This window comes from Indicator indicator, chromosome 32 (genome assembly GCF_027791375.1).
Source record: "Indicator indicator isolate 239-I01 chromosome 32, UM_Iind_1.1, whole genome shotgun sequence".
Lineage (NCBI taxonomy): Eukaryota > Metazoa > Chordata > Aves > Piciformes > Indicatoridae > Indicator > Indicator indicator.
This window is the reverse complement of record NC_072041.1, coordinates 8838062-8860806: the sequence shown is the minus strand read 5'-3', so window position 1 is coordinate 8860806 and position 22745 is coordinate 8838062. Positions and strand designations below refer to the sequence as shown.

Sequence of the window (22745 nt, the reverse complement as noted above, 5' to 3'; positions counted from 1 at the left end):
TTCCGCCGGAAGTGCTCCCGGCCGCGGCCTCCCCGCTTCCGGCGCTGACGGCGGCGCCATGGCAACGCGTCGCTGTCTGAGGGAGGAAGCGATGGAGGAGCCCGGGCGCTGCGAGCTGTGCGGGGCGAGGGGGCGGCTCCGCTGCGGCCGCTGCCGCCTCACCTACTATTGGTGAGCGCCCCGAGGGCTGCGTGGGGGCGAGGCAGGGCTCCGGTGGCATCGGGGCGCGCCCTCGGAAGCAGCGGTGGGAGACAGGGAGAAGGCCCAGGGCGAAACCCCGGAGGCAGGAGCGGGCCCGGGACAGGGTTCAGGAGACAGGAACAGGTCCTAGACAGACCAAGAGGCAGGAGCTAGCCCCATGACATGGTTCGGGACACAGAGAGAAGGCGCAGGACAAGGTGCAGGAGGCAGGATCATGCCTGGAACAAAGAAAGAAGCAGCGAGAAAGTCCAGGACAACGCTCGGGACACAGAGAGGAGGCCCAGGAGGCAGGAACAGGCTCAGGGCCCAGGGAGAAGGCTGAGGATGAGGTCCAGGAAGCAGTGCCAGACCTAGGACACAGAAACAGGTACAGGGCAGGGGCTGAGGGACAGGGACAAGGCCTGGGATACAGCCTGGGACACAGGGACAAGGCAAGAGGCAGGGGCTTGCCCCAAGATGAGGCTGAGGACACAGGGACAAGCCCCAGCACACAGCTTAGGACATAGGCATAAAGCTTGAGTGGCAGGGACAATGCCTGGGACAAAGCTCAGCAGGCAGGGATGAGGCTCAGGAGGTGTGAGTGGTTTAAGTAAGGCTTTAACATGCAGGATCACAGTGACTGAGCAGGACAGTGCTGCCTTGTCCTTTGGGAATGCCAGTGGGTGCTCTGTGAGCAGAATAAGGACTGGTGGCTGGTGAAAGTCAGGAAGACACGACAGGCAGTATCTTTCCCTTGCATCATTTCCAAGCAAAGAAATCCATCCTTCTTCCTCTGTTTGGTTAGTCATGAAGATCACCAGAAAGCTGACTGGGTCGGTATCCATGAGCTAATATGCCAGCTGCTGGTTCCCACCACTATGTCCCTCCCTGCTCCTCTTTCTGAAAAAGAGAGAAAGCATCACACAGAGCAGCTGCTGAAGAGGCAGGTGGGTACAAGGCAAATGCAGTCACCCCCCCAGTACAAGCCAGTATGGCTGTGGCCCACCCAGGTCTGTCAATAACCCTGGACTTGTGCTGCAGACCCCTCACCAGCTTTGTACCCAGAAGGGCAGCAAAGCTGGTGAAGGGTTTGGAGAACAGTTCTGCTGAGAAGCAGCTGAGGGACCTGGGGTTGTTCAGCTTGGAGGAAAGGAGGCTGAGGGGAGACCTTCTGGCTCTCTGCAGCTCCTTGAAAGGACGTTGTGGCCTGGTGGGGGTTGGTCTCTTCTCCCAAAGGAAAACAGCCTCAAGTTGCCCCAGGGGAGATGTAGGTTGAACATGAGGAACAATTTCTTCCCCAAAAGGTTTGCCAAGGCCTGGCCCAGCCTGCCCAGGGCAGTGGTGGAGCCCCCATGCCTGGAGGGGTTTCAAAGCCATGGAGATGTGGTGCTGAGGGCCATGGTTTAGTGGTGCCCTGGCAGTGCTGGGTTAAGGCTTGGACTCAACAGTCTGAACAGTTCTGTGATTCCACAATTCTATGAAATTCACAGCACTTGAGGGAGCTGCTGGTGAACTTCAGTCAGCTCTCTGCTTCCTATGCTCTGCTGTAAGTGGTGTTGGGAGGGCACCTCGCTGGCTGAGCAGTGCTTAGCTGCAGTGCTTTAGGGGTTTGCTTGAAACAAAAGCTCTAATGAGAAGAGTGGAAGCACCTCCTCTCCTGCTCTGGGAGCCTCTTCTCTCTGTTACAGGCTTCATCTCCATCAGGCAGTGGCAATGGTGGATCTCCCACCTCACCAGGCTGCTCATCCATCCCCCACAGCAGTCCTGGATCCAGCTGAGTTTTGCTTCTTGCAGCTGCCCTCTTCCTTCTCTGGTGAGAGGGATTCCCCTTCCTCAAAGCAAGGGGGCAAAGAAATAAAGTTCCCTCCCTTTGTTTACCAGGCCAACTTGAAACACCCTCTCCCACTAAGTGCAGTCTTTTATCTCCACGTTTTGGCCTCCTGGGTGGTGCAGATGTGCAGCTGCTTTCCAGCCCCTGTGGTTTGCAACTCTTTTCATTTGCTGTTTGTGGGGTGGCAGGATCTGCTTCTCCACACTTGTTGATAAAATAAAACAACCCACCCAAATACATCTGCTGCTGAAAATGCTCTTGCCCATAAAAATAAATCATCCTTCCATCATTACATAACTCCTAATCACTGCCTCACAGGGCAACAGAAGAGAGAAAACTGAGCTGCTAACCATCAGGCATTGAGAAGAGCATCATTAATCCTCTGGAGTTTACATCCTGGGGTATTTTGAAGGTGGTTTCTGGGCCAGGTGCTGTGGCTCTGGTGACTGACTCGTTACCAAGGCCTTTCTGGAGGCATCCAGAAAGAAAATCCAGCACCACCATGGCCACTAAACCATAGCCCCAGGTGCCATGGCCACAGGTTTCTTGAACACCTCCAGGGGCAGTGACTCCACCACCTCCAGTGATCCTGTCCCAATCCCTGACCACTCTTTCATAAAAGAAATTTTTCCTCATCTCCAAACCAAACCTCCCCTGGTGCACTTGAGGCCATTTCCTCTCATCCTATCACTTGTTCCTGGGGAGAAGAAACCAACCCACACCTGGCTCCAACCTCCTCTCAGGGAGCTGTAGAGAGCAATGAAGTTTCCCCTCAGCCTCTTCTTCTCCACACTAAACACCCCCAGGTCCCTCAGCTGCCCCTCCCCAGCCCTGTGCTCCACACCTTTCCCCTGCTTGGTTGCCCTTCTCTGGACCTGGGAGGTCTAACAGAGGGGAAGTCTAACAGGGGTGGAAGCTTCACAGTCCTGCTTGGTGAAAGTTTGTGACAGGCTGCAGGCAGCAGATTTCTTTAGGCTCTGTGGGAATTGGCACTGCCACCCTGGTTTGGTTTTTGAGAACTCCATCTGTCTGAAATCCACAGCCAAGAACTTTGGCCAAAGCCCACGGGAGGTCTGTTAGAACAGTGTGGCCTAGAAGCACCAGGGAAAACGCAAAAGCTCCTTTGTTCCAGGTTACCTTTTAGTTCGTTTTTTATTTATAAAGTCTGCAAAGAAAGAAAAAAGTTAATTTGTTTTTATTGGGGTGGTGGTGGCAGCTTTTTTATGTCCTTACCTGCTCAAAATTCCTCCAAGAGACTTCACCTGTGTGTTGCATGCTGATGTTGGAAGCATCTGTTACTGCATCTGTGCTACAGTCATAAATCACAGAATTGTTTAGGTTGGGAAAGGCCTCTGAGGTCACCCAGTCCAACCTTCAACCCAACACCACCATGGCCACCCAACCATGGCCCCAGGTGCCATGGGCACACATTTCTTGAACACCTCCAGGGATAGGAACTCCACCACCTCCCTGGGCAGCCTGTCCCAATCCCTCACCACTCTTGCAGAACAGAAATTGTTCCTCATGTCCCTCTCCTGGCACAATTTCAGGCCATTTCTTCTCCTTCTATTACCTGATACCAGGGAGGGTGTACCAGAGGCTGGGGTGAAGCTCAGGGACAGGTTTGGACCCCAGGTTGTCCCTTGTCACCTTCCCCTGGCAGTGGAGTTTTGCTCTGGGTGTGCCACAGCCACCAACTTCCTCATTCAATCACTTGATACTAGAGAACAGCCCAATCCCCACCTGGCTCCAGCCTCCTTTCAGGGGGCTGCAGAGAGCAAGGAAGTCTCCCCTCAGCCTCCTCCAGAGTCAACACCCCCAGCTCCCTCAGCTGCTCCTCCCCAGCCCTGCTCTCCAGACCCTTCCCCAGCTTTGTTGCCCTTCTCTGGACCTGCTCCAGCTCCTCAATGTCCTTCTGAGAGTGAGGAGCCCAGGACTGAGCCCAGGAGTCAAGGTGCAGCCTCCCCAGTGATGCTGTACAGGTTACAAATAACCACAGGAGTGCCAGATCAGGAAACACTCCTCGGTTAGCTGGAAGTTAATCTCTTGTTTTAATCGAGTTCTGGGGAAGACAGCAGGAAGATGAGGCTGGAGGGGGAGAAGGGAGAGTCACATCTCTGTGGAGGGCACACCAGAGCTGAGGCTGGAAATGAGACCTGGGGTGACCTCATGGGAGAAGGCACAGGGAGCAGCCTCTGGAGCTTTAATTCAAAACAGAGAGTTTTATAGGGTCTGTAACAACCCTGCTGCATTTGTTGTCTGACCTTTGTCTCCAGGCTATTGAAATAGATGAAGGAAACAGTAAGTGCAGGGACATTTTGTCTTCCTTCTCTCCTAAGAAGGGAGTGAAAAAAGTGGAACCACCTCATTGGTTACCTGCTTGGCTCCACTGCCAGGCTGCAGCTGCTAGCTCCCAAATGGAGCCTGGCTTTGCCTCCAGCAGGATGCAGAGTGGACAGCATTGGGCCTGGACTGCCCAACAAGTGTTAGAGGAGCAGTGTGGAGAGGCTGAGACTGTCTTGGTGGCTTCATCACATTCTTATTCACAGAGCTTTTAAAAGGCCTCTGGAGTTGAAGGAAAAGTCTCTCAGAACCTTCTGCTTGAAGCCTGCCTGTAGGTTTATGAGGTTTGGAACATTTCTGCTGTGCTTCAGGGGTTTGTTTAGGAAACAGAGAGCTGAGCCCCAGTCAGGACAGAGGGAAGCTGGTGCACAGCAAATGCCCTGTGGCTGAGGGGAAAGTAGGTGAAGCTGAGAGCCAGGAGCTGCTGAGTTTCATTCCTCGCCGGTGCTCCAAAGCTTTGTTGATAGAAATCTGCTGTTGTCAACATAGCCAGGGGGCTGCCTGCAGACAGCACCTCCAAACTGAGTGCTCTCCAAGTTTCTGTTTGTGGAATAGCCTCACCTGCCTGCCTGATGTCAGCTCCCCACAGCCCCTGGGCATGGGAAGTGATCCAGGCCCCAGCCAGCCGCAGACTCCTGCGGCCGAGCACAGGCCCCGGCTCACCCCTGCCTGCCTTCCTCCTCCTCCTGCAAGCACTCTGGGGTTTGGCTGCCTGGCAGGGAGTCAGGGAAAGTGGCCCCAAACCCCGAGTGTGTTCCCAACCCCTTGCTTCCTCCTCGAGCAGAGCTGAGGTCCTCAGCCTCCCCCAAACCCTAACTAGGGGAAGACTGCATGGGAGCACCTGCAGAGAAGGCTGCAGAGAACATCTGATTGCAGCAGATGTGAGAAGAGCCCCAAAGGCTGCAGGTCTGGGGGTGTGGGGCTATGGGTGAGACGCAAACCACTGCTGGGCCAAAGCAAATGATCCCCCCCAGGCTTGGAACTGCACAGCCTGAAATATTCAGTGCTGCAGGGCTCCTGTTGTCTCCTGCCCTTTCTTCTCCTGCTGGGAGCGGTGCAGGAGTCTAACCCTTTGCTCACCCTCACTGCAGGTGTTTGGAGATTGTTCATGGCATGCGAAGCAGCAAGGAGTCAGAAAAGAAGGATGCTGATCTCCAGCACCTCCCTAGGTGACAATCTGCTTGATGCCCACACACCAAAGCCAGCATCAGTCCCAGCAGAGGAAGCATGGCATGGGCAGAAAGGCAACCTCCTAACTAACAGCTTTTGGTGCTGCTTGCCCCACCATCTGCTGGTGCTCTTCTGGGTGCCACAGGCTCCCCCAGCAGGGCTTGGCTTTGGTGCCATTTTCACTCTCAGTGGCAGGAGAGGGTTGCCCACTGTGTTCTCTTGGCTCTCTCTGCTGTAGCAGAGCACTGCCACTCCGGGGTGTCTGCTTTGACACTGAGCTCTGTAGGGAAGGACCTGGGAGTGCCAGGGGACAACAAGTTAGTCATGAGCCAGCAATGTGTCCTCCTGGCCAAGAAGGCCAATGGTCTCCTGGGTTACAGGAGGAAGAGTGTGGCCAGCAGGTCAAGGGAGCTTCTCCTCCCCCTCTACTCTGCCCTAGGGAGGCCACACCTGGAGTACTGGGGCCAGTTTTGAGCTCCCCAGTTCAAGAGAGACAGGGAACCACTGGAGAGAGTCCAGGGGAGGCTCCAAAGATGCTGAGGAGCCTGGAGCAGCTCTGTGAGGAGCAAAGGCTGAGAGCCCTGGGGCTGAGAGCCTGGAGAAGAGCAGCCCCAGAGGGGAGCTGAGCAATGCTCAGCAAGAGCTAAAGCTCTGGTGGGGGGCAAGAGGCTGGGGCCAGACTCTTGTCAGGGGTGCCCAGCAAGGGGACAAGGAGCAATGGGCACAAAGTGGAACCCGGGAGGTTCCATCTGAACAGGAGAAACTTGTTTGGTGTGAGGGTGCTGAGTCCTGGAGCAGGCTGCCCAGAGAGGCTGTGGAGTCTTCTTCTCTGGAGATTTTCCAACCCTGCCTGGACACTGGGATCCTGGGCAAGCTGCTGTGGGTGCCTCTGCTTTAGCTGGAGGGTCTCCAGAGGTCTCTTCCAACCCCCACCATTCAAAACCAAAAAAAGCTCAGCTGTCATTCCTCCAGACAGGATGTCCCCTTAGCTTACCAGGATCTTCAGGAAACACTCACACACTGTCCTTGAGGTTCCCTGTCCATGAGCTGTTGCATCACCCAGGCCATGACTCCCTCTGCCTCTCCAATCACTTAGGTTCAGCAAAATGCCAAAGCCTGGCATTCAAAAGCCCTGGGGTTGGGCTGCTGGAAAGCAGGAGGCAAGAAAGAGGTGAAATGAAGCTTTCTGCCTGCTGCACAGGCCTGCCCCTGCCTCCCAGCCACAGTGAGAGCCTTCCTGACTTACCCTGGCAGCACTGCCAGGCACACCAGCCACACGATTTCTTTCCAGGCAGCTTTCCCACTGCACCACTTGTGTGAGAAACCAGCACAGAAGTGTTGGGAGCTGGCAGTGCTGAAAGCAGAGAGGAGCAGATCCAGAGGCATCCTGGCTGCTTTCCGCTGGCATCCCTCAGCGCGCCGCGAGGGCACAGCTGCCTGGCAGCTCTTGGCAGCCAGCAGGCATTCAAAGAAAAAGAAGTTTATGGAGCTGCTGAGCACATCAGATGCTGCAAAGGGTGAAAAGACCAACTGTGGTGAGGACTGTGTGGAGCAGCAGCTACATGTGTTGGGAACATGGATCCTGACAACAAACAGGAGCTGCAGAAGCTGCCTGAGCCCCGGAGCGGCTGGGGCGGGGGATGCGCAGCAGAGCGGTGCTGTGCTCCAGGCAGCTCTCAGCTGGACTCCCCTGCAGGCTCCACACCTAAAATACCCAGCCCGGGACTGACCAGGAGAGGGTGTGAGGAGGCTGCAGGGCCATGTGAGAGCTGAGCTCCCTCCTCGCTTCCAGACCACGTCTCCTGCAGCTGGAGCGGTGCCATGCTGGCAGCAGCCTGGCAAAGCCTCTGCTCCACTGCCTGCTGTGAGTCACGGCAAGCGCTGTCTGTGGGGCCCTGCCACAGCCTCTGAGCTTTCCCCTGGTCTTGTGATGAGCATTTTCTGCGCTTCACAGCTCCCATTCTGCAGCCTTATTAGCCCTTGTCAGCAGGAGTAAAGGATTCTTCTGCTCATAAGACACCACATGACCCGAGAAGATGTCCAAAGCTGTTCCTGCTGGAAGGAGGAATGCAGGCCAGGCTCTGATCCGGCAGCTTGAATTCCCTTTCCTTAATTACAGACACAAAGAGCAGCACAGCCTTTACAGTTTGCAAACTTCAATGTAAAATGAGACTATGCAGAAGATGTGCCCAGGTAGCCAAGAAGGCCACCAGCAGCCTGGCCTGGATCAGCAAGAGTGTGGCCAGCAGGAGCAGGGCAGGGATTGTCCCTCTGTACTAAGCACTGGTGAGGCCACACTTCAAATCCTGGGGTCAGTTTTGGGCTCCTCACTCCAAGAAGGATGTTGAGGGGCTGGAGTTTGAGAGTTTCCTCAGCTCCTCTCCTCAGAGTGTCCTCCAGATGAACACATCCAGTTGTCAGCCCATGCTGTTCCACCTTGTCCTCCTGCTCTGGAGGCAGAGCTGCACACCTGCCTAAGCAAGATGGAATGGTTCTGATCCTCACTCCAAGGAGGACATTGAGGGGCTGGAATGAGTCCAGAGAAGGGCAAGAAAGCTGGTGAAGGGTCTGGAGCAGAAGTCTAAAGGAACTGGGGTTGTTCAGCCTGAATAAGAGGAGGCTGAGGGGAGACCTTCTGGCTCTCTACAACTCTCTGAAAGGAGGTTGGAGCTGGGTGGGGGTTGTTCTCTTTCCCCTAGTAACAAGTGAGAAGAAATGGCCTTGAGTTGCGCCAAGGGAGGTTTAGGTTGGACATGAAGAGCAATTTCTTCCCCTTGAGGGCTGTCAAGGCTTGGCTATGCCTGCCCAGGGCAGTGGTGGAGTCCCCATCCTTGGAAATGTGGTGCTGAGGGTCCTGGCAGTTGGACTGGATGTGCCTAAAGGTCTCTTCCAACCCAAACGTTGTGTGGTTTTCTTTCTCCTCACCCTTGACTCACTCTGTCCCATTCCTGTCTCCTGGCAGAAGCTGATCCTGGGCCTGGCACACAGCAGAGCCCAGCAGCTGGTGCTGGAGGGCAAGCCCAAGGAAGCTCTACCTGCAGCCCTGTGTGCTCTGCGCTTCAGCACCCAAGTGCATGGCTCCGACGCTGTGCAGCTGGTGCCTGCTTACCTCACCTTGGCTGAGGTCTCCAGGGGTAAGCATTGTCTGGAAGTAATGCTGGCAAGGGCAGGGCCTCCCAGGGGTCAGGTATCTGGTTTCCTTTTGCCATTTATCAGGGAAGGACCAGTGCCATGTCTCTACCCTGCCCAGCCTCAAGGGCATTCCAGAGAGATTGGAGAAGTCGCAGCCCTGCCCCCCTCAGAAGAACCACTCCTGGGTGATGAGAGCAGGGACAGCTAAGGAAATGTTTTCTCCTTCTCTGCTAATTCCCAGTTTGAAAATCTGTTCTTTACCTCCTAGGACTCTCAACAGTGCTAAATTCATTCATAGATTCATAGAACCATGGAATGGGTTGGGTTGGAAGGGACCTTAAAGCTCATCCAGTTCCAAGCCCCTGCCACGGGCAGGGACACCTCCCCCCAGCCCAGCTTGCTCAAGACCCCTTCCAGCCTCCAGGGAGAGGACATCCACAACCTCCCTGGGCAACCTGTGCCAGTGTCTCCCCAACCTCACTCTAAAGAATTTCTTCCTCATCCCCAGTCTCAATCTCTCCTCTTCCAGCTCAAAGCCATTGTCCCTCATCCTGGCACTCCCAGAGTCCCTCCCCAGCTTTCCTGTAGCCTTCAGGAATGGAGGGAGGTTGGTTGCTCTTGTAGCAGGGAACCAGCAAAGGCTTCAGAGGCTGTTGCATCTGAGGAACACGTCTGCTCATCCCCAGCATGGTGCTGTGCCCATGGCAGCAAACCTCCCTGGCTGCACAAACCCTGCCAGAGCAGAGGGCCTGGGCTGGGGGCCTCAGCAGGCACCGTAAATCAGCAGCAGCACCAGAGCACAGGCAGGGCCCTGCTGCCAGCACCACGCTGTCTGGAGGCTTGGCATGAATGGGGACTGAGGGAAGGGAAAAAAACATGGCATGAGTAATCCTGGTGTGACAAAGGACAAGTCCTCAGTGGCTGCTGGGAACACTGTGTCAGACAGCACTGATCTGCAGCTCCAGACACAGCCCAGCTGGCAGCTGGGACCTGAGCTGCTGCTCAACAGAGCTGCCCTCAGGAGGGGACACAGAGAATCCTACAATGGGTTGGGTTGGAAGGGACCTCTTTGAGGTCCAACCCCCTGCCATGGGCAGGGACACCTCCCACCAGCCCAGGTTGCTCCAGCCTGGAGGGGAGGCAGCCAAGGGAGGAGGCAGCCACAACTTCTCAGGGCAGTTCCAGTGCCTCACCAGTCTCATAGTAAAGAATTTATTCCTGCTCTAGTGTAAAGCCATTGCCCCTTGTCCTATCCCCACAGGCCCTTCTAAACAGTCTGTCCCCAGCTCTCCTGGAGCCCCTTCAGGTACAGGAAGGCAGCTCTAAGGTCCCTGGAGCCTTCTCTTCTCCAGGCTAAACAGCCCCAACTCTCCCAGCCTGTCCCCACAGGAGAGGTGCTCCAGCCTCTGAGCATCTTTGTGACCTTCCTCTGCACCCTCTCCAACACCACCATGTCCTTGTTGTGCTGGGGGCTCCAGAGCTGGGGGTGCACAGCCCAGGCCTGCCTCTCACACTGCTGCAGTGGGAAGCAGCCAGAGTCCAGTAAACTCCTGCAGAACAAATCCTCCTTCTCCTGCTTGTTCCTCTGTGCCCTTTCAGACAGTGGTGACCTCCAGCAGGCATTCAGGTATCTCTGCCAATCCCAGTGGATTGTCCTCAGCACTCCAGGCTGCAGTGTTGCCCTCCAGGCTCTGCTCCATCACCATCTGGGGCTTTTCTGTGCTGCTAAAGGAAGCTTTGTGCAGGCTCTGCACCACCTGTCCCATGAGGTGAGCAACTCATGTCCAGAAACTCTCCCATTTTATTTCCTTCCCTAACAAACATGTCCAGATCAATGTGAGACCCCAGATCTGTGATCCTGGGTTTAGGGACCACGTTACAGAGAACCAGAGAATCCTAGAACTGGCTTGGAAGGGACCTCAAGGACCATCCAGTACCAACCCCCTGCCATGGGCAGGGACACCTCAGACCAGCCCAGGATGTCCAAGGCTTCATCCAGCCTGGCCTTGATCACCTCCAAGCTTCCACAGCTTCTCTGGGCAGCCTGTTCCAGTGTCTCACCACCCTCATGGGGAAGAATTTCTTCCTCCTGTCAAAGCCCAATCCAGCTTCTTCCAGTTTGAAGCCACCATCCCTGGTCCTGTCACTCCAAGCCTTTGTCAGAAGCCCCTCTCCAGCTCTCCTGTATCCCCCTTCAAGTTGTGGAAGGCTGCTCTAAGGTCTCCCTGGAGCCATCTCCTCTCCAGGCTGAACAGCCCCATCTCTCCCAGTCTGTCTTGGTAGCAGAGGGCTTCCAGCCCTTGGATGATCTTTGTGGCCTCTACTCTGACAGTTCCATGTCCTTGTGCTGGGTCCTCCTGAGCTGCCCCAGCACTGCAGGGAGGGTCTCAGCAGAGCACAGCAGAGGGGCAGAATCCCCTCCCTGCCCCTGCTGCCCACACTGCTGGGGCTCAGCCCAGGACAGGCTGGGGTTGGGCTGGCAGCACTCAGTGCCAGCTCATGGTGAGCTTCTCATGAGCCATCATGCCCCAGCCCTCCTCCTCAGTACTGCTCTCCATGCCCAGCCTGGATTTGTGCTTGGGATTGTCCCAACCCTTGATGTGATATATTCAGAGAATCTCAGAATGCATCATGTTGGAAGGAACACTCTCAGGTCACCCTGTCCAGCCCCTCTGCAGGCAGCAGGTACACCTCCAGCTAGATCAGGTTGCTCAGGGCCACATCCAGTCTGATCTTCAATGTCTCCAGGGATGGAGCTTCAACCACCTCCCTGGGCAACCTGTTCCAGTGTCTCCCCACCCCCCCTGAGCAGAACTTCCTCCTGATGTCCAGCCTGAGTCTGCCCTGCTCCAGTTTCAAACCATTGCCCCTTGGTCTATCCCCACAGGCCCTTCTCACCCTTCCAATTGTCTCTTCACTGCCTCTGCTCAGAAATTTATGGCTCAGCTTTGTTATGGTGCAGAGCTGAGCAGACTCCCCCTGCCCCTGGTGTGGTGGCTTTGTGTTCACCAGAGTTATCCTCTCTGTTGGCAGCTCTGCCCAGTGCTCCTCTGCCAGGCACTGCCTCCAGAGCCTCACTTAACCACTTCAGTGTCAGCAGCATCATCTGGGGAGGGACTTTGGACCAGGACTGGGAGTGCCAGGACAAGGCTTTGGGCTGGGAGAGGGGAGACTGAGACTGGAGATGAAGAAGAAATTCTTTGCAGTGAGGGTGGGGAGAGACTGGCACAGGTTGCCCAGGGAGGTGGTGGATGTCCCCTGCCTGGAGGTGTCCAAGGCCAGGCTGGATGAGGCCTTGAGCAAGCTGGGCTGGTGGGAGGTGTCCCTGCCCCACAGCCTGACATCTCCCCACCGCTGCAAACCTGCATTTTAGTTGTGATTGAGTTCATAGATTCATAGTTTGGGCTGGGTTGGAAGGGACCTTAAAGCTCAGCCAGTTCCAACCCCCTGCCCATGGCTGTGCCATGGGCAGGGGGTTGGAACTGGCTGAGCTTTAAGGTCCCTTCCCAACCTGTTTTATGATACTGTGGTTTTCCCTGATTTGTTGATTTCAGCCCCCAGAGTCTTTGTCCAGCTGGAGGCAGCCCCTGCCAGCCCTGTCCCTGAGGATGCTTTGCCTGTCACTCGATCCCCCACAGCCATGAGCTCCACCACAGCCTATTTCTGTCTGGCAGGGACTAAATTTACTGGGTGCAGAGTGTTGTGTAAGCCACTGTGTAACCTGAGAGTAGCTTTGTGTGGCTGTGAGTGCTGGCAGGTGGCTGGGCAGAGTCTGAGCCTTTCTGTTCTGACAGCACTGACTGGCTTGGAAGGGACCTTGAAAGGTCAGCAAGTCCAAACAGAATCACAGAATGGGTTGGGTTGGAAGGGACCTTCAAGCCCAGCCAGTTCCAACCCCCCTACCAGGTGAAAGCCAAAATGTGGTAGAAAACCTTCCACTGTTCTAGAAGAACCTCAAAATTTGGTGGTAGACCCTCCCCTCAGATTTGGTGGAAAGCTTCCAAGGTTTTTCAGGAGAGCCTCAAAATGTGGATGAAAACCTCCCACCAGCACAGGTTGCTCAAGGTCTCATCTCAGCCTGGCCTTGAACACCTCCAGGGAGGGGACATCCACAGCCTCCCTGGGCAAACTGTTCCAATGTCTCCCTCTTCTTGCTGGAAAGAATTCCTTCCTCACACCTCCAGTCTCAATCTCCCCTCCTCAAGCTTCAATCCATTCCCCTTCATCCTATCACTCCAAGCCCTGGTCCAAAGTCCCTCCCCAGCTTGCTTGTAGCTCCCTTCAGGTACTGGATTGCTTGCTCTGGTTTGGGATATGTGTGACTTCCCCCTGAGAAGAATCCAGGGGGATTCCACCAAATTTGATGAGGTTTCCTCAAAACTGTAAAGGTTTTCATCCACATTTTGAGGCTGTCCTGAAAAACCGTGGAGGTTTTCCACCTGGAGACTGGAGGTGTGAGGAAGGAATTCTTTCCAGCAAGAGGAGGGAGACACTGGAACAGGTTGCCCAGGGAGGCTGTGGATGTCCTCTCCCTGGAGGTGTTCAAGGCCAGGCTGGATGAGGCCCTGAGCAAGCTGGGCTGGGGGGAAGTTTTCATCCACATTTTGAGGCTCTCCGGAAAAAACCTTGGAGGCTTTCCACCAAATCTGAGGGGAGGGTCCACCAAATTTTTGAGGTTCTTCTAGACCATTGGTAGGGTTTTCTACCACATTTTGGCTGTTTTCCAACAAATGTTGTGGTTCCCCTAAAAATTTGGAGGTTTCCCACCCCATTTGGAGTGTCTCCTAAAGAATTTGGAGGTTTTTCCCCTAAAATTGAGGTCTTTTCCACCGTGTATTTGTTGCTGTCCACCAAATTTGGGACCTTTTCCACCACATTTTGGGGCTTTTCCTCCAAAGTTTGATCTTCTCCTAAAAATTTGGAGGTTCTCCTCGAAACTTTGGAGGATTTCTACCAAATTTGAGGGGGGTTTCTACCCAATTTTGAGGTTCTCCTAAAACTTTGGAAGTTATCCAATAAATCTGGGACCTTTTGCAGCATATTTTGGGTGTTTTCCTCCAAATTTTGAGTCTCTCCTAAAAAACTGGAGTTTTTTTTCACTAAATCAGGGCTCTTTTCCACCACATTTTGGGTCTTTCCCACCAAATGTTGAGTCTCTCCTAAAAAACAGGAGGCTTTTCCACTAAATCTGGGCTCTTTTCCAGCACATTTTGGATGTTTTCCTCCAAATTTGAGTCTCTCCTAAAAAATTGGAGGGTTTTCCACTAAACTTTGGGTCTTTTCCACCATGTTTTTGATGTTCTCTACCACATTTTTGGTTCTCCTAAAGCATTTGGAGGTTTTTCCCACCAAATTTGGAGTCTTTTCTGCCAAATTTTGAGGTTCCCCAAAAACATTTGGAGGCTTTACACCAAATTTGGGATGTTTTCCTCCACATTTTGGGTGCTCCCTACCAAATTTTGAGATTCTCCTAAAAATTTGGAGGTTTTTCCACTAAATCTTGAGTCTTTTCCACCACATTTTTTGTGTTGTCCCAAAAATTTGGGGTCTTTTCCACCACATTTTGAGGTTCCCTGAAAACATTTAGAGGTTTCCCACCAAATTTGGGTTGATTTCCTCCACATTTGGGCTGTTTTCTACCAGATTTTGAGGTTCTCCTAAAAAATTTGGAGGCTTTTCTACCGAACTTGAAGTGTTTTTCCCACCAATTTTTGAGGTTCTCCTTAAAAACTTGGAGGTTTCCCACCAAATTCAGGGGCTTTCCTCCACATTTTGGGTGCTTTCTACCAGATTTTGAGGTTCTCCTAAAATAATTTGGTGGGTTTCTGCTAAATTTGCAGTGGGTTTTCCACCAAATTTTGAGGTTCTCCTAAAACGCTGGAGGTTCTCCAACAAATTTCTTTGGGGGGGGGGGGGGGTTGGGGGTTTCATCAAAATGTGAGGTTGTCCCTTTAGGGAGATCCCCCTCCTGGTTCTTTAGGTACCTGGAAGGACATCAGGTAATGACTTTGTGCTAATTAGCAAGTCCCTGGTCTACGTCAGAGCAGCCCAGGACCTGCCTGGCCTTTGGCTGCCTGTCAGGTCTGCTGAGAGTCACAAGCCAGCTCAGAATAGCTGGAATGCTTCCCTGCCCTCCCACTCCCCCAGCACAGCTGGGGCTTGGGGTGGGGGGGGAGAAATGGGCACCATGGGCAGGGCTGCAGAGCTGGAGAGCAGCAGCAGACTGTGCCCTCATGATTCCTGCAGGAGGAGAGGTGGGAATCCAGCCCTGTGCTCCAGCTGGGATCAGGTTCTTCTGCCCCAGTGAGCAGGGGCTGGGGGCTTTGTGCTCCTTGGCATTAACTGCCACACTTGGCAGGAGCAAGCAGGTGTTAGCAATGCTCTGCTCACACAGGGGAAGGAGGAATCCTTGGGTTTAATCCCTAAGGGAAACTTCCCCTGGTTTGCTGTGAACATACAATCATAAAATTATTAGGGCTGGAAGGGACCTCAAGGCTCAGCCAGTTCCAACTCCCCTGCCATGGGCAGGGACACCTCACACCACAGCAGGTTGCTCACAGCCACCTCCAGCCTGGCCTTAAACACCTCCAGGGACGAGGCTTCCACCACCTCCCTGGGCAGCCTGTGCCAGTCTCTCACCACCCTCATGGGGAAGAACTTCTTCCTGACATCCGATCTGAATCTCCCCATTTGTAGTTTTGCTCCATCCCCCCCAGTCCTATCACTCCCTGACACCCTCAAAAGTCCCTCCCCAGCTTTCTTGTAGCCCCCTGCAGATCCTGGAAGCCCACCAGAAGGTCTCCTCACAGACATGAACCTTTTTGTTGTTCTTTTCAATCTTCCTTTCAGATTTACCTCACAAGTTCCATGCTTGGACCAAGATGTGTGGAGGCCTCTGGAGGGTATTTCCACATGGCCAATGTTTACTTTCAGCAGAACAAATTGGAGGTGGCAGACTCACTCTATGCCAAGGTTGGTGAGGCCCAAGGTCATCCTCCAGCTGTTCCTCAGGTTTTCTCTCTGCTATTTCTCATGTTCCTGGCTGCCTTTCATGTGATGGTGACACATCAGGTGCCAGCACTGCCTGGAGGCTCAGCCTCAACCCTTCTCCTGCTGCAGTATTGCCCTGAGTGAAGATCAGGAGAGATCAATCCTGTATGCAGCTAAAAAATGGTGCTTGAAGCTGGGCTGGTGGGAGGTGTCCCTGCCCGTGGCAGGGGGGGTGGAACTGGATGATCTTTAAGGTCCTTTCCAACCATTCTGTGATTCACAGACTCATAAAATGGCTTGGCTTGGAAGGGATCTTAAAGCTCATCCAGTTCCAACCCCCCTGCCACGGACAGGGACACCTCCCACCAGAGCAGGTTGCTCAGGGCCTTGAACACCTCCAGGCAGGGGGCATCCACAGCCTCCCTGGGCAACCTGTTCCAGTGGCTCACCACCCTCACTGTCAAGAATTTCTTCCCCATCTCCACTCTCAATCTCCCCTCTTCTCTTTCAGTCCATCACTCTCCATCCTATCACTACAAGCCCTTGCAAAGTGTCCTTGCCCATGGCAGGGGGTTGGAACTAAATGATGTTTAGATTCCCTTCCAACCCAAACCTTTCCAGGGTTGTTTTCAGCTTGAGCAGCCCAACCTTCTGACAAAGCTTCCTTGCTGCCCCATACAGAGAGCAGAGCTTAAAGAGAGTCCCACAAGTGGAGAGCATGGCCAGGGGGTGTCCATGGCCAGGGAGGACACAACCAAGGCACTTAAAACTGAGGGTGAGAATCAGTGGAAAGTCCTCCTGATGGAGCATGGTCAGAAGGGAGCAGCAAGCAGAGGCACTGATGGTTACCTGGTGGCACTAAGGACTGCAACAAATGAGCTGTGCCCCCTTCAGACTGATCCTTTCAGGGCACAAACAGCAACCAAAGGCTGGAAGCCCTCTGCTGTGAGGCCAGGCTGGGAGAGTTGGGGTTGTTCAGCCTGGAGAAGAGAAGGCTCCAGGGAGATCTTCTGGTGGCCTTGCAGTGCTTCAAGGAGCCCAGCAGAAAGCTGGGGACAGATTTTTCTCAGGGCCTGTGGTGCCAGGACAAGGGGAGATGGTTTGGAACTGAAAGAGGGAGATTGAGAGTGGAGAGAAGGAAGAAATGTTTGACCCTGAGGGTGGTGAGAGCCTGGCCCAGGCTGCCCAGAGAGATGGGAGCTGCCCCATGGCTGGCACCATTCCAGGTGAGGTTGTTTGGGGCTGTGAGCAACCTGCTCTGGTTGGGGATGTCCCTGCTGAGTGCAGGGGACTGGACTGGATGCGCTCTGAAGGTCTCTGCCCACCCAGAGCAGTTTGGGATTCTATGGTTCTATGATTCTATGATCCTATGAATCTGTGACTTGAGCCTGGGCAGCTCCCCTCCCAGACCTCCACCCATTTTACTTTTGGTTAAGAGTTTCATTGGATTTCTTCAAGCCAGGTGGGAGAGTGGCAGCAGAGTGGTCAGGTGCAGCCTGCTCCTGGCACAGCTGGCACCACGCCTGCCCTGCTGGGGCTGGGCATTGCAGCAGGCATTGTTTACAGAACAACCAATTGCTCAATGCCCTGCATTCACACAGGAGAAATAATTCATTTGCTTCCTGATAGGTAAGCAGCCTCTGGCATGGCTTTCTGCTGAGGTCACTCCACGCACAGCTGAGAAATGCCAGGGCACAACCGGAAATGTCTCTGCTCAGCGAGGCCGAGGGGGCCGAGGGAGCCTCAGTCAGTAAGTGCCAAGGGTTGTGAGGAGCCCTGGGGAGGCTGGGCTGCAAAGGATCCATCCACAGGTTGGTAGGGTTTGCCTGGACTACCTCTGCACCTAACTGGAAGAGGATCAATGGCATTTCCAACCATAGAATCAGGGAGTTGTTTGGGTTGGAAAAGCCCTTTCAGAGCATCCAGGCCAACCCTTCTCTAACTCTGCCAAGGCTGGTGCCAAGCCCTGGCCCTCAGCACCACAGCTCTGAAACACCTCCAGGGATGGGGATTCAACCACCTCCCTGGGCAGCCTGGGCCAGGATTTGAGGACCCTTCCTGTGAAGAAGTTTCTTCTAATATCCAACCTATACCTCCCCTGGGGCAGCTTGAGGCCATTTCCTCTCCTCCTGTCCCTTGTTCCTCAGGAGCAGAGCCCAACCCCTACCTGGCTCCAACCTCCTTTCAAGGAGCTGTAGAGAGCAATGAGGTCTCCCCTCAGCCTCCTTTTCTCCAGGCTGAACAACCCCAGCTCCCTCAGCTGCTCCCCACCAGCTCTCTTCTCCAGCTTTGTTGCCCTTCTCTGGACATCCTCCTGCCCCTCGATATTCTCCTTGGAGTGAGGATCAGAACCATTCCCTCTTGCCTAGGCAGGTGTGCAGCTCTGTCTCCAGAGCAGGAGGTCAGTGGAGCAGCAGGGGCTGACAACTGGATGTGTTCATCTGGAGAACACTCTGAGGAGGAGCTGGGGAGCCTCTCCCTGGGCTGTAAAAGTGCCCAAAGAGCTAGGAGATGGCTGGTGTGGGTGGCACTGTCCTGTGCCCCACTGCAGGCTGGCCAGGCCTTGCTCCTTGGTTTTTTGAGTGGGTAAAGAGCATTGCCAGAGACGAGAAACGTTTGGGGAAGTCTCATCCCCTGGTGCTGTCTCCAGCAGCAGCTGCTGCAGCAGGAACCACACCAAGGCTACAGGAAACCAACTCAGGGTGTGAGAGGAGGGGGAAAGGTGTTCTTGTCTCCCAAGAACATGTCCATGTCCTCACCAAGAGCCAATCAGCAGAGTGACTGCTGGGGTGAAAAGATACCTGGTAATGGGTGTGGAATTTGCATGGAGCTGGGACACCACCTGTTCCCTTGCACTCATAAGGCTCTGCTGGGTGATGCCCAAGGACAGCACAAGGGGCAGTGGTGGAAGCTGAGCCATAGGAAGTGCCATGGAAGCAGGAGGGAAAATTTATTCCCTGTGAGGGTGCCAGAGCCCGGGAGCAGGCTGCCCAGGGGGGTTGTGGAGTCTCCTCTGGAGATAATCAAACCCCTCCTGGCTGTGTTCCTGTGTGAGCTGCCCTGGGTGCCCCTGCTCTGGCAGGGGTTGGACTGGATGAGCTTTCCAGGTCCCTTCCAGCCCCTAACACTCTGTGCCCCACCCCACACCTTCTGCTCTGCCTGCAGCTGCAGCCCTGGCGGCGGAGGGGCTCCGGCTGCTGCCGGCGGTGCTGGGGATCCGAGAGCAGGGCCCAGTGCAGAGGCCTGGGGAGGCTGCCAGGACCCTGCATGCTCTGGCCATGCTGCACTACCTGGCAGAGGACTTCCCAAAGGTGAGTGGCCTCTGCTGGCAGGGTCAGGAGCTTTGGCTCGCTGTGTTTTCCCCATGCCATGAAGCCAGCTGCCTCCCTTCCCCTCTCCTGAGCCCACCACAGCCTTGCAGTGCTGGAGGCCTGCAGAGCTGCTTTGATTACTCTGCCTGAAGCTTTCTCCACTGACAAGGCTCAGAAATCCCATTGGATCCGGTCTGGTCTCTGCCACTGGATCCTGACATCATCCACATGTTGTGGGTTCATCCTTACCTGGAATATCCCAGCAGAGCAGATGCCTTGAGCCATCCAGGCAGGCAGCAGGAGGTGAGCCTTGCACTGTCCCTGTGAGCTGCACTCCTGCACTTCCTGCTGGGCTCTGCTAGACCCTGGAATTCAGTCGCAATTTGCAATTGGTCTGTGGCTAAACTCTAGCTGTGACCGATGGCTTCGGAGTGCCCTGGTGGTGAGACCCTCACCAAGGCTGCCCAGAGAGGTGGGAGCAGCCCCAGCCCTGGAACCATTCCAGGTGAGGTCGTCTGGGGCTCTGAGCAACCTGCTCTGGTTGAAATGTCCCTGCTGAGTGCAGGGGGCTGGGTTGGATGAGCTTTAAAGGTCCCTTGCCACCCAAACCAGTCTGTGACTGTGATTCCAGGATTCTCTCTTACAAACCATTGACTTTGAGAAGGTGCAGAGCAGAGACCACCTGGAAATCAGGGCTGTGTGGGGCTGAGCTCTCAAAAGCCCAAATTTCTTCTGCTTGTGTTTTGGAGGGTGAAAATAGAGACTACTGCTGGTCCTGCCTGATGTCAGTCAGTGCTTGGGGGACACAAGGAAACAGAGAAAATGCAAAGGTTTAGTTGTGAGAACATCCAGGCCCTGGGAGAGCTATCCAGGGCTTCATCCAGAGTCACAGAGCTGCATTTTCCTGCAGCAGCTTTGGGAGCATGCAGAGGAGCTGCTGCAGGAGGCAGCTGGTGTGGGGGGGCCAGGAGCAGTAATCCTCCTGTCTGCACTGCTGGGGGCTCACCATGGCATCTGCTGGCAGCTTGCTCTCTCCTGCAAAGCAGCTTGTCCAGGCCCAGGTCACCCTCTGGAGCTGGAGCTGGGAGCTGCTCTGCTGCCACTGCTGCAGGGCTTTAACCACCCTCGAGAAAAGCCAAGTCCCTGACAGCTGCTCTGCCAATTCCATCTGGTTTCAGGCACAGGAGGTGGGGATGAAAGCCTTGGACCTGGTGGAACAGCTGCACCTGCACCAGTCTGGAGAAGCCATCCAGCATTTGTTGGAGTTGATCTCCTCCAAGCTTTCCTGCACAAAATAAAGGCCTCTGTGTGCCCCAGCCAGGCCTTGTCTGCTGGGGATCTCTTTAGCTTGGTTCTCTCTTTAATGGGGCTGCTGCAAACAAGAAGTGCTACAAGTCCTGAGCCCTTCCTGCTGCTGCCCTGCCTCAAACCTGCCCTTTTCCATCTCCAGGAGTCTGAAAGTTGGACATCTGGGGATGGGTTCATGTTCAGGCACTGCTCAGCCTCCATGACCTGATAGGGAGCAGCAGTCTGAGGGTGGGGAAAGCAGGCAGGAGGAGCATCCCTCTCATCAGTCATTATCCAGTGATCAATCATTATCTAATGATTGATGAATAACCAAACAGCCTCCCCACATTGTCTGCCCAGAAGCTAAGACCAGCTGAGGTCTGTTTGCTGCTGGTTTCCTCAGCTGACCTCTCAGTCTGATAAGAGAGATACTGGGAAGGGACACAGGGAAGGTCCTCTCTGCCCATCCACCCTGCTTGGCTGTCACCTGCTGCCCAGTGCCTGCCTGGGCCTGGCAAGGTGCTGCACCTCCCTGCAGTGCCCCTCCATACCTATGTCCTCTCTTCTTGCAGAGCTTTAGGGGAGCCTTGGAGCTCCAGGCAGCAAGGGACTTGCTTACAGAAGAGCTTGCAGCCAGACAGAACCCCAAGAGCAGCCTGGGGGACCAGCAGCAGCCCTGAGGGAAGGAATGCAAAAGGCAAGGAGCTCCAGTCAGAGCTTCTGACCCCAAGCAGTCGTGGGGTCCTCATGGCTGTCAGCTCACCAGCCTTTGGCAGGCCCATGAACTCTGACACCAGCCTCAAGAGGACAAGTCCCTGGTGTCACCTCAGCAGAGACCTTCCCCAAGCCACAGCTGCTGCCGGAGAGCAGAGGGAAGCCAGGCAGGGCAGGGGGGTGCATGGGGCACACTAGAAGAGAGGGCCAGGAGCTGAGCTGGGTGCAGACAGCAGGGCATGTGACAGCCTCACACAGCTGGGACAGGGGTGAAGGGAAGGCAGCAGGGGGCTGAGCCCAGCTGAGCTCTAAGCCTGCGATTAGGTCTCCTTCCCTTCAGCAGGATTTGTGCTCGAAGTTCACTGCCTCCCCAGCTGGGATGGAGCTGAGCTCGCTCCTCAAGTGCCTCATCCTGCTGGGTCCTGAGCAACCAGAAGGGCTGGGTGCTGCTGGCCAAGGGCAAGCCACCACTGCAGCAGGTGTTCTGTGACACAGAGTGGTCAGAGCAGGAGGCAGGCTCAGGGGACAGGTGGGAGAATCCTAAATCCTCCTACAGGAGACGCTGGTGGATGGCATCCACCCTCAGCAGGACCTCAGCAGCTCCCCCGCGGCTGGAAGGACCAACACCAAGGGTGGGGGATGCTGGAGGAGGAGGGGGCACAGGGGACAGCACTTCCTGGCACAGTGCCTCGGGGCGTGGAGGATTTGGGTCACGGTGGCCCCGGGGATTTGGAGCTGCAGTGGTAATCCCTGGGGACACTCTGGAGCAGCGCTGAGCTGCAGCTCTGTGTCATGGCTCCCGGCTGGGGAACGCTGGCAAAGGGAACTCTGCATGGAACTGAGCGGCTCCAGGAGCCGTGATGGGCAGGGACTGGCAGTGCAAATGTTGGTGTGGGCCCTGGGAAGAGCCCTGGGCAAGCTCAGAGCCTCTTGGGGAGCTCTGAAAGGTTTTGCAAGAGCTGCTTCCTGACGCAGCCATCTCCAGGGCAAACTCAGAAGCCTGGAGTGACCAAGGGCAGCATTGCTTTGCCTGGAAGTGTTCAGACTTGCAGCTCTCTGCACCTTGGCAGGGCAAGGGGAAGGAGAAATCCACCAAGAAGCAGCAGCAGAAGCCAACTTCCTCCCTCCCAGCCTGGCTGTGGTGCTGCAACCAGAGCCCTGGCCCAGGGCAGACCATTGATTGTCACAACTACAGAGGCAGACTGAGAGCTGAGGTTGTTCAGCCTGAAAAAAGGCTGCAGGGAGACCTTGGAGCATCCTTGCAGGATTTGAAGGGGGCTACAGGAGAGCTGGGGAGGGACTTTTGGCAAAGGCATAAAGCAACAGGGTAAGAGGTGATGGCTTCTAACTGGAGGAAGCTGGACTGAGATTGGACAGGGGGAAGAAATTCTTCCCCATGAGGGTGGGGAGGCTCTGGAACAGGCTGCCCAGAGAAGCTGTGGAGGGTCCAAGCCTGGAGATGTTCAAGACCAGGCTGGATGAGGCCTTGAGCAACTTGAGAAGGAGGTGTTGCTGCCTGTAGCAGGGAATTGGAACCAGGTAGCTTTTAAGGTCCCATCCAACCCAAACCAGTCTGGGATTCTCTGAACTGCACAGGCAGAGCCAGGGGCAGGCTGGGAGCTCATCACACCCCAGGGGCTGTCAGGGGTAGGTGTGGGGCTCATCACACCCCAGGGGCAGTCGGGGGTAGGTGTGAGGCTCATCACACCCCAGGGGCTGTCAGGGGTAGGTGTGGAGCTCATCACACCCCAGGGGCTGTCAGGGGTAGGTGTGGAGCTCATCACACC

At 55.1% G+C, this 22745-nt stretch overlaps 1 protein-coding gene across 1 annotated transcript; it reads left to right on the top strand.

The window, feature by feature from the left end:
* Window positions 1-91: 91 nt before the first annotated feature.
* Window positions 92-20255, top strand: ZMYND12 (zinc finger MYND-type containing 12). Its single transcript, XM_054394879.1, has 8 exons — window positions 92-171; window positions 986-1127; window positions 8487-8662; window positions 10260-10425; window positions 15506-15628; window positions 17276-17396; window positions 18812-18957; window positions 20136-20255. Exons 1-8 carry the CDS (start codon window positions 92-94, stop codon window positions 20253-20255), a joined length of 1074 nt encoding a protein of 357 aa, XP_054250854.1.
* The last annotated feature ends 2490 nt before the right edge of the window (window positions 20256-22745 follow it).

What these genes read in the sequence shown, in the direction of transcription:
- ZMYND12 (XM_054394879.1), top strand. Translation starts at nt 92, where the DNA reads ATGGAGGAGCCCGGGCGCTGCGAGCTGTGCGGGGCGAGGGGGCGGCTC. An exon ending in GCTGAGGTCTCCAGGGGTAA is followed by an intron (nt 8,663 to 10,259) that starts GCATTGTCTGGA and finishes CCTTTCAGACAG; the next exon opens with TGGTGACCTCCAGCAGGCAT. An exon ending in TGGCAGAGGACTTCCCAAAG is followed by an intron (nt 18,958 to 20,135) that starts GTGAGTGGCCTC and finishes ATCTGGTTTCAG; the next exon opens with GCACAGGAGGTGGGGATGAA.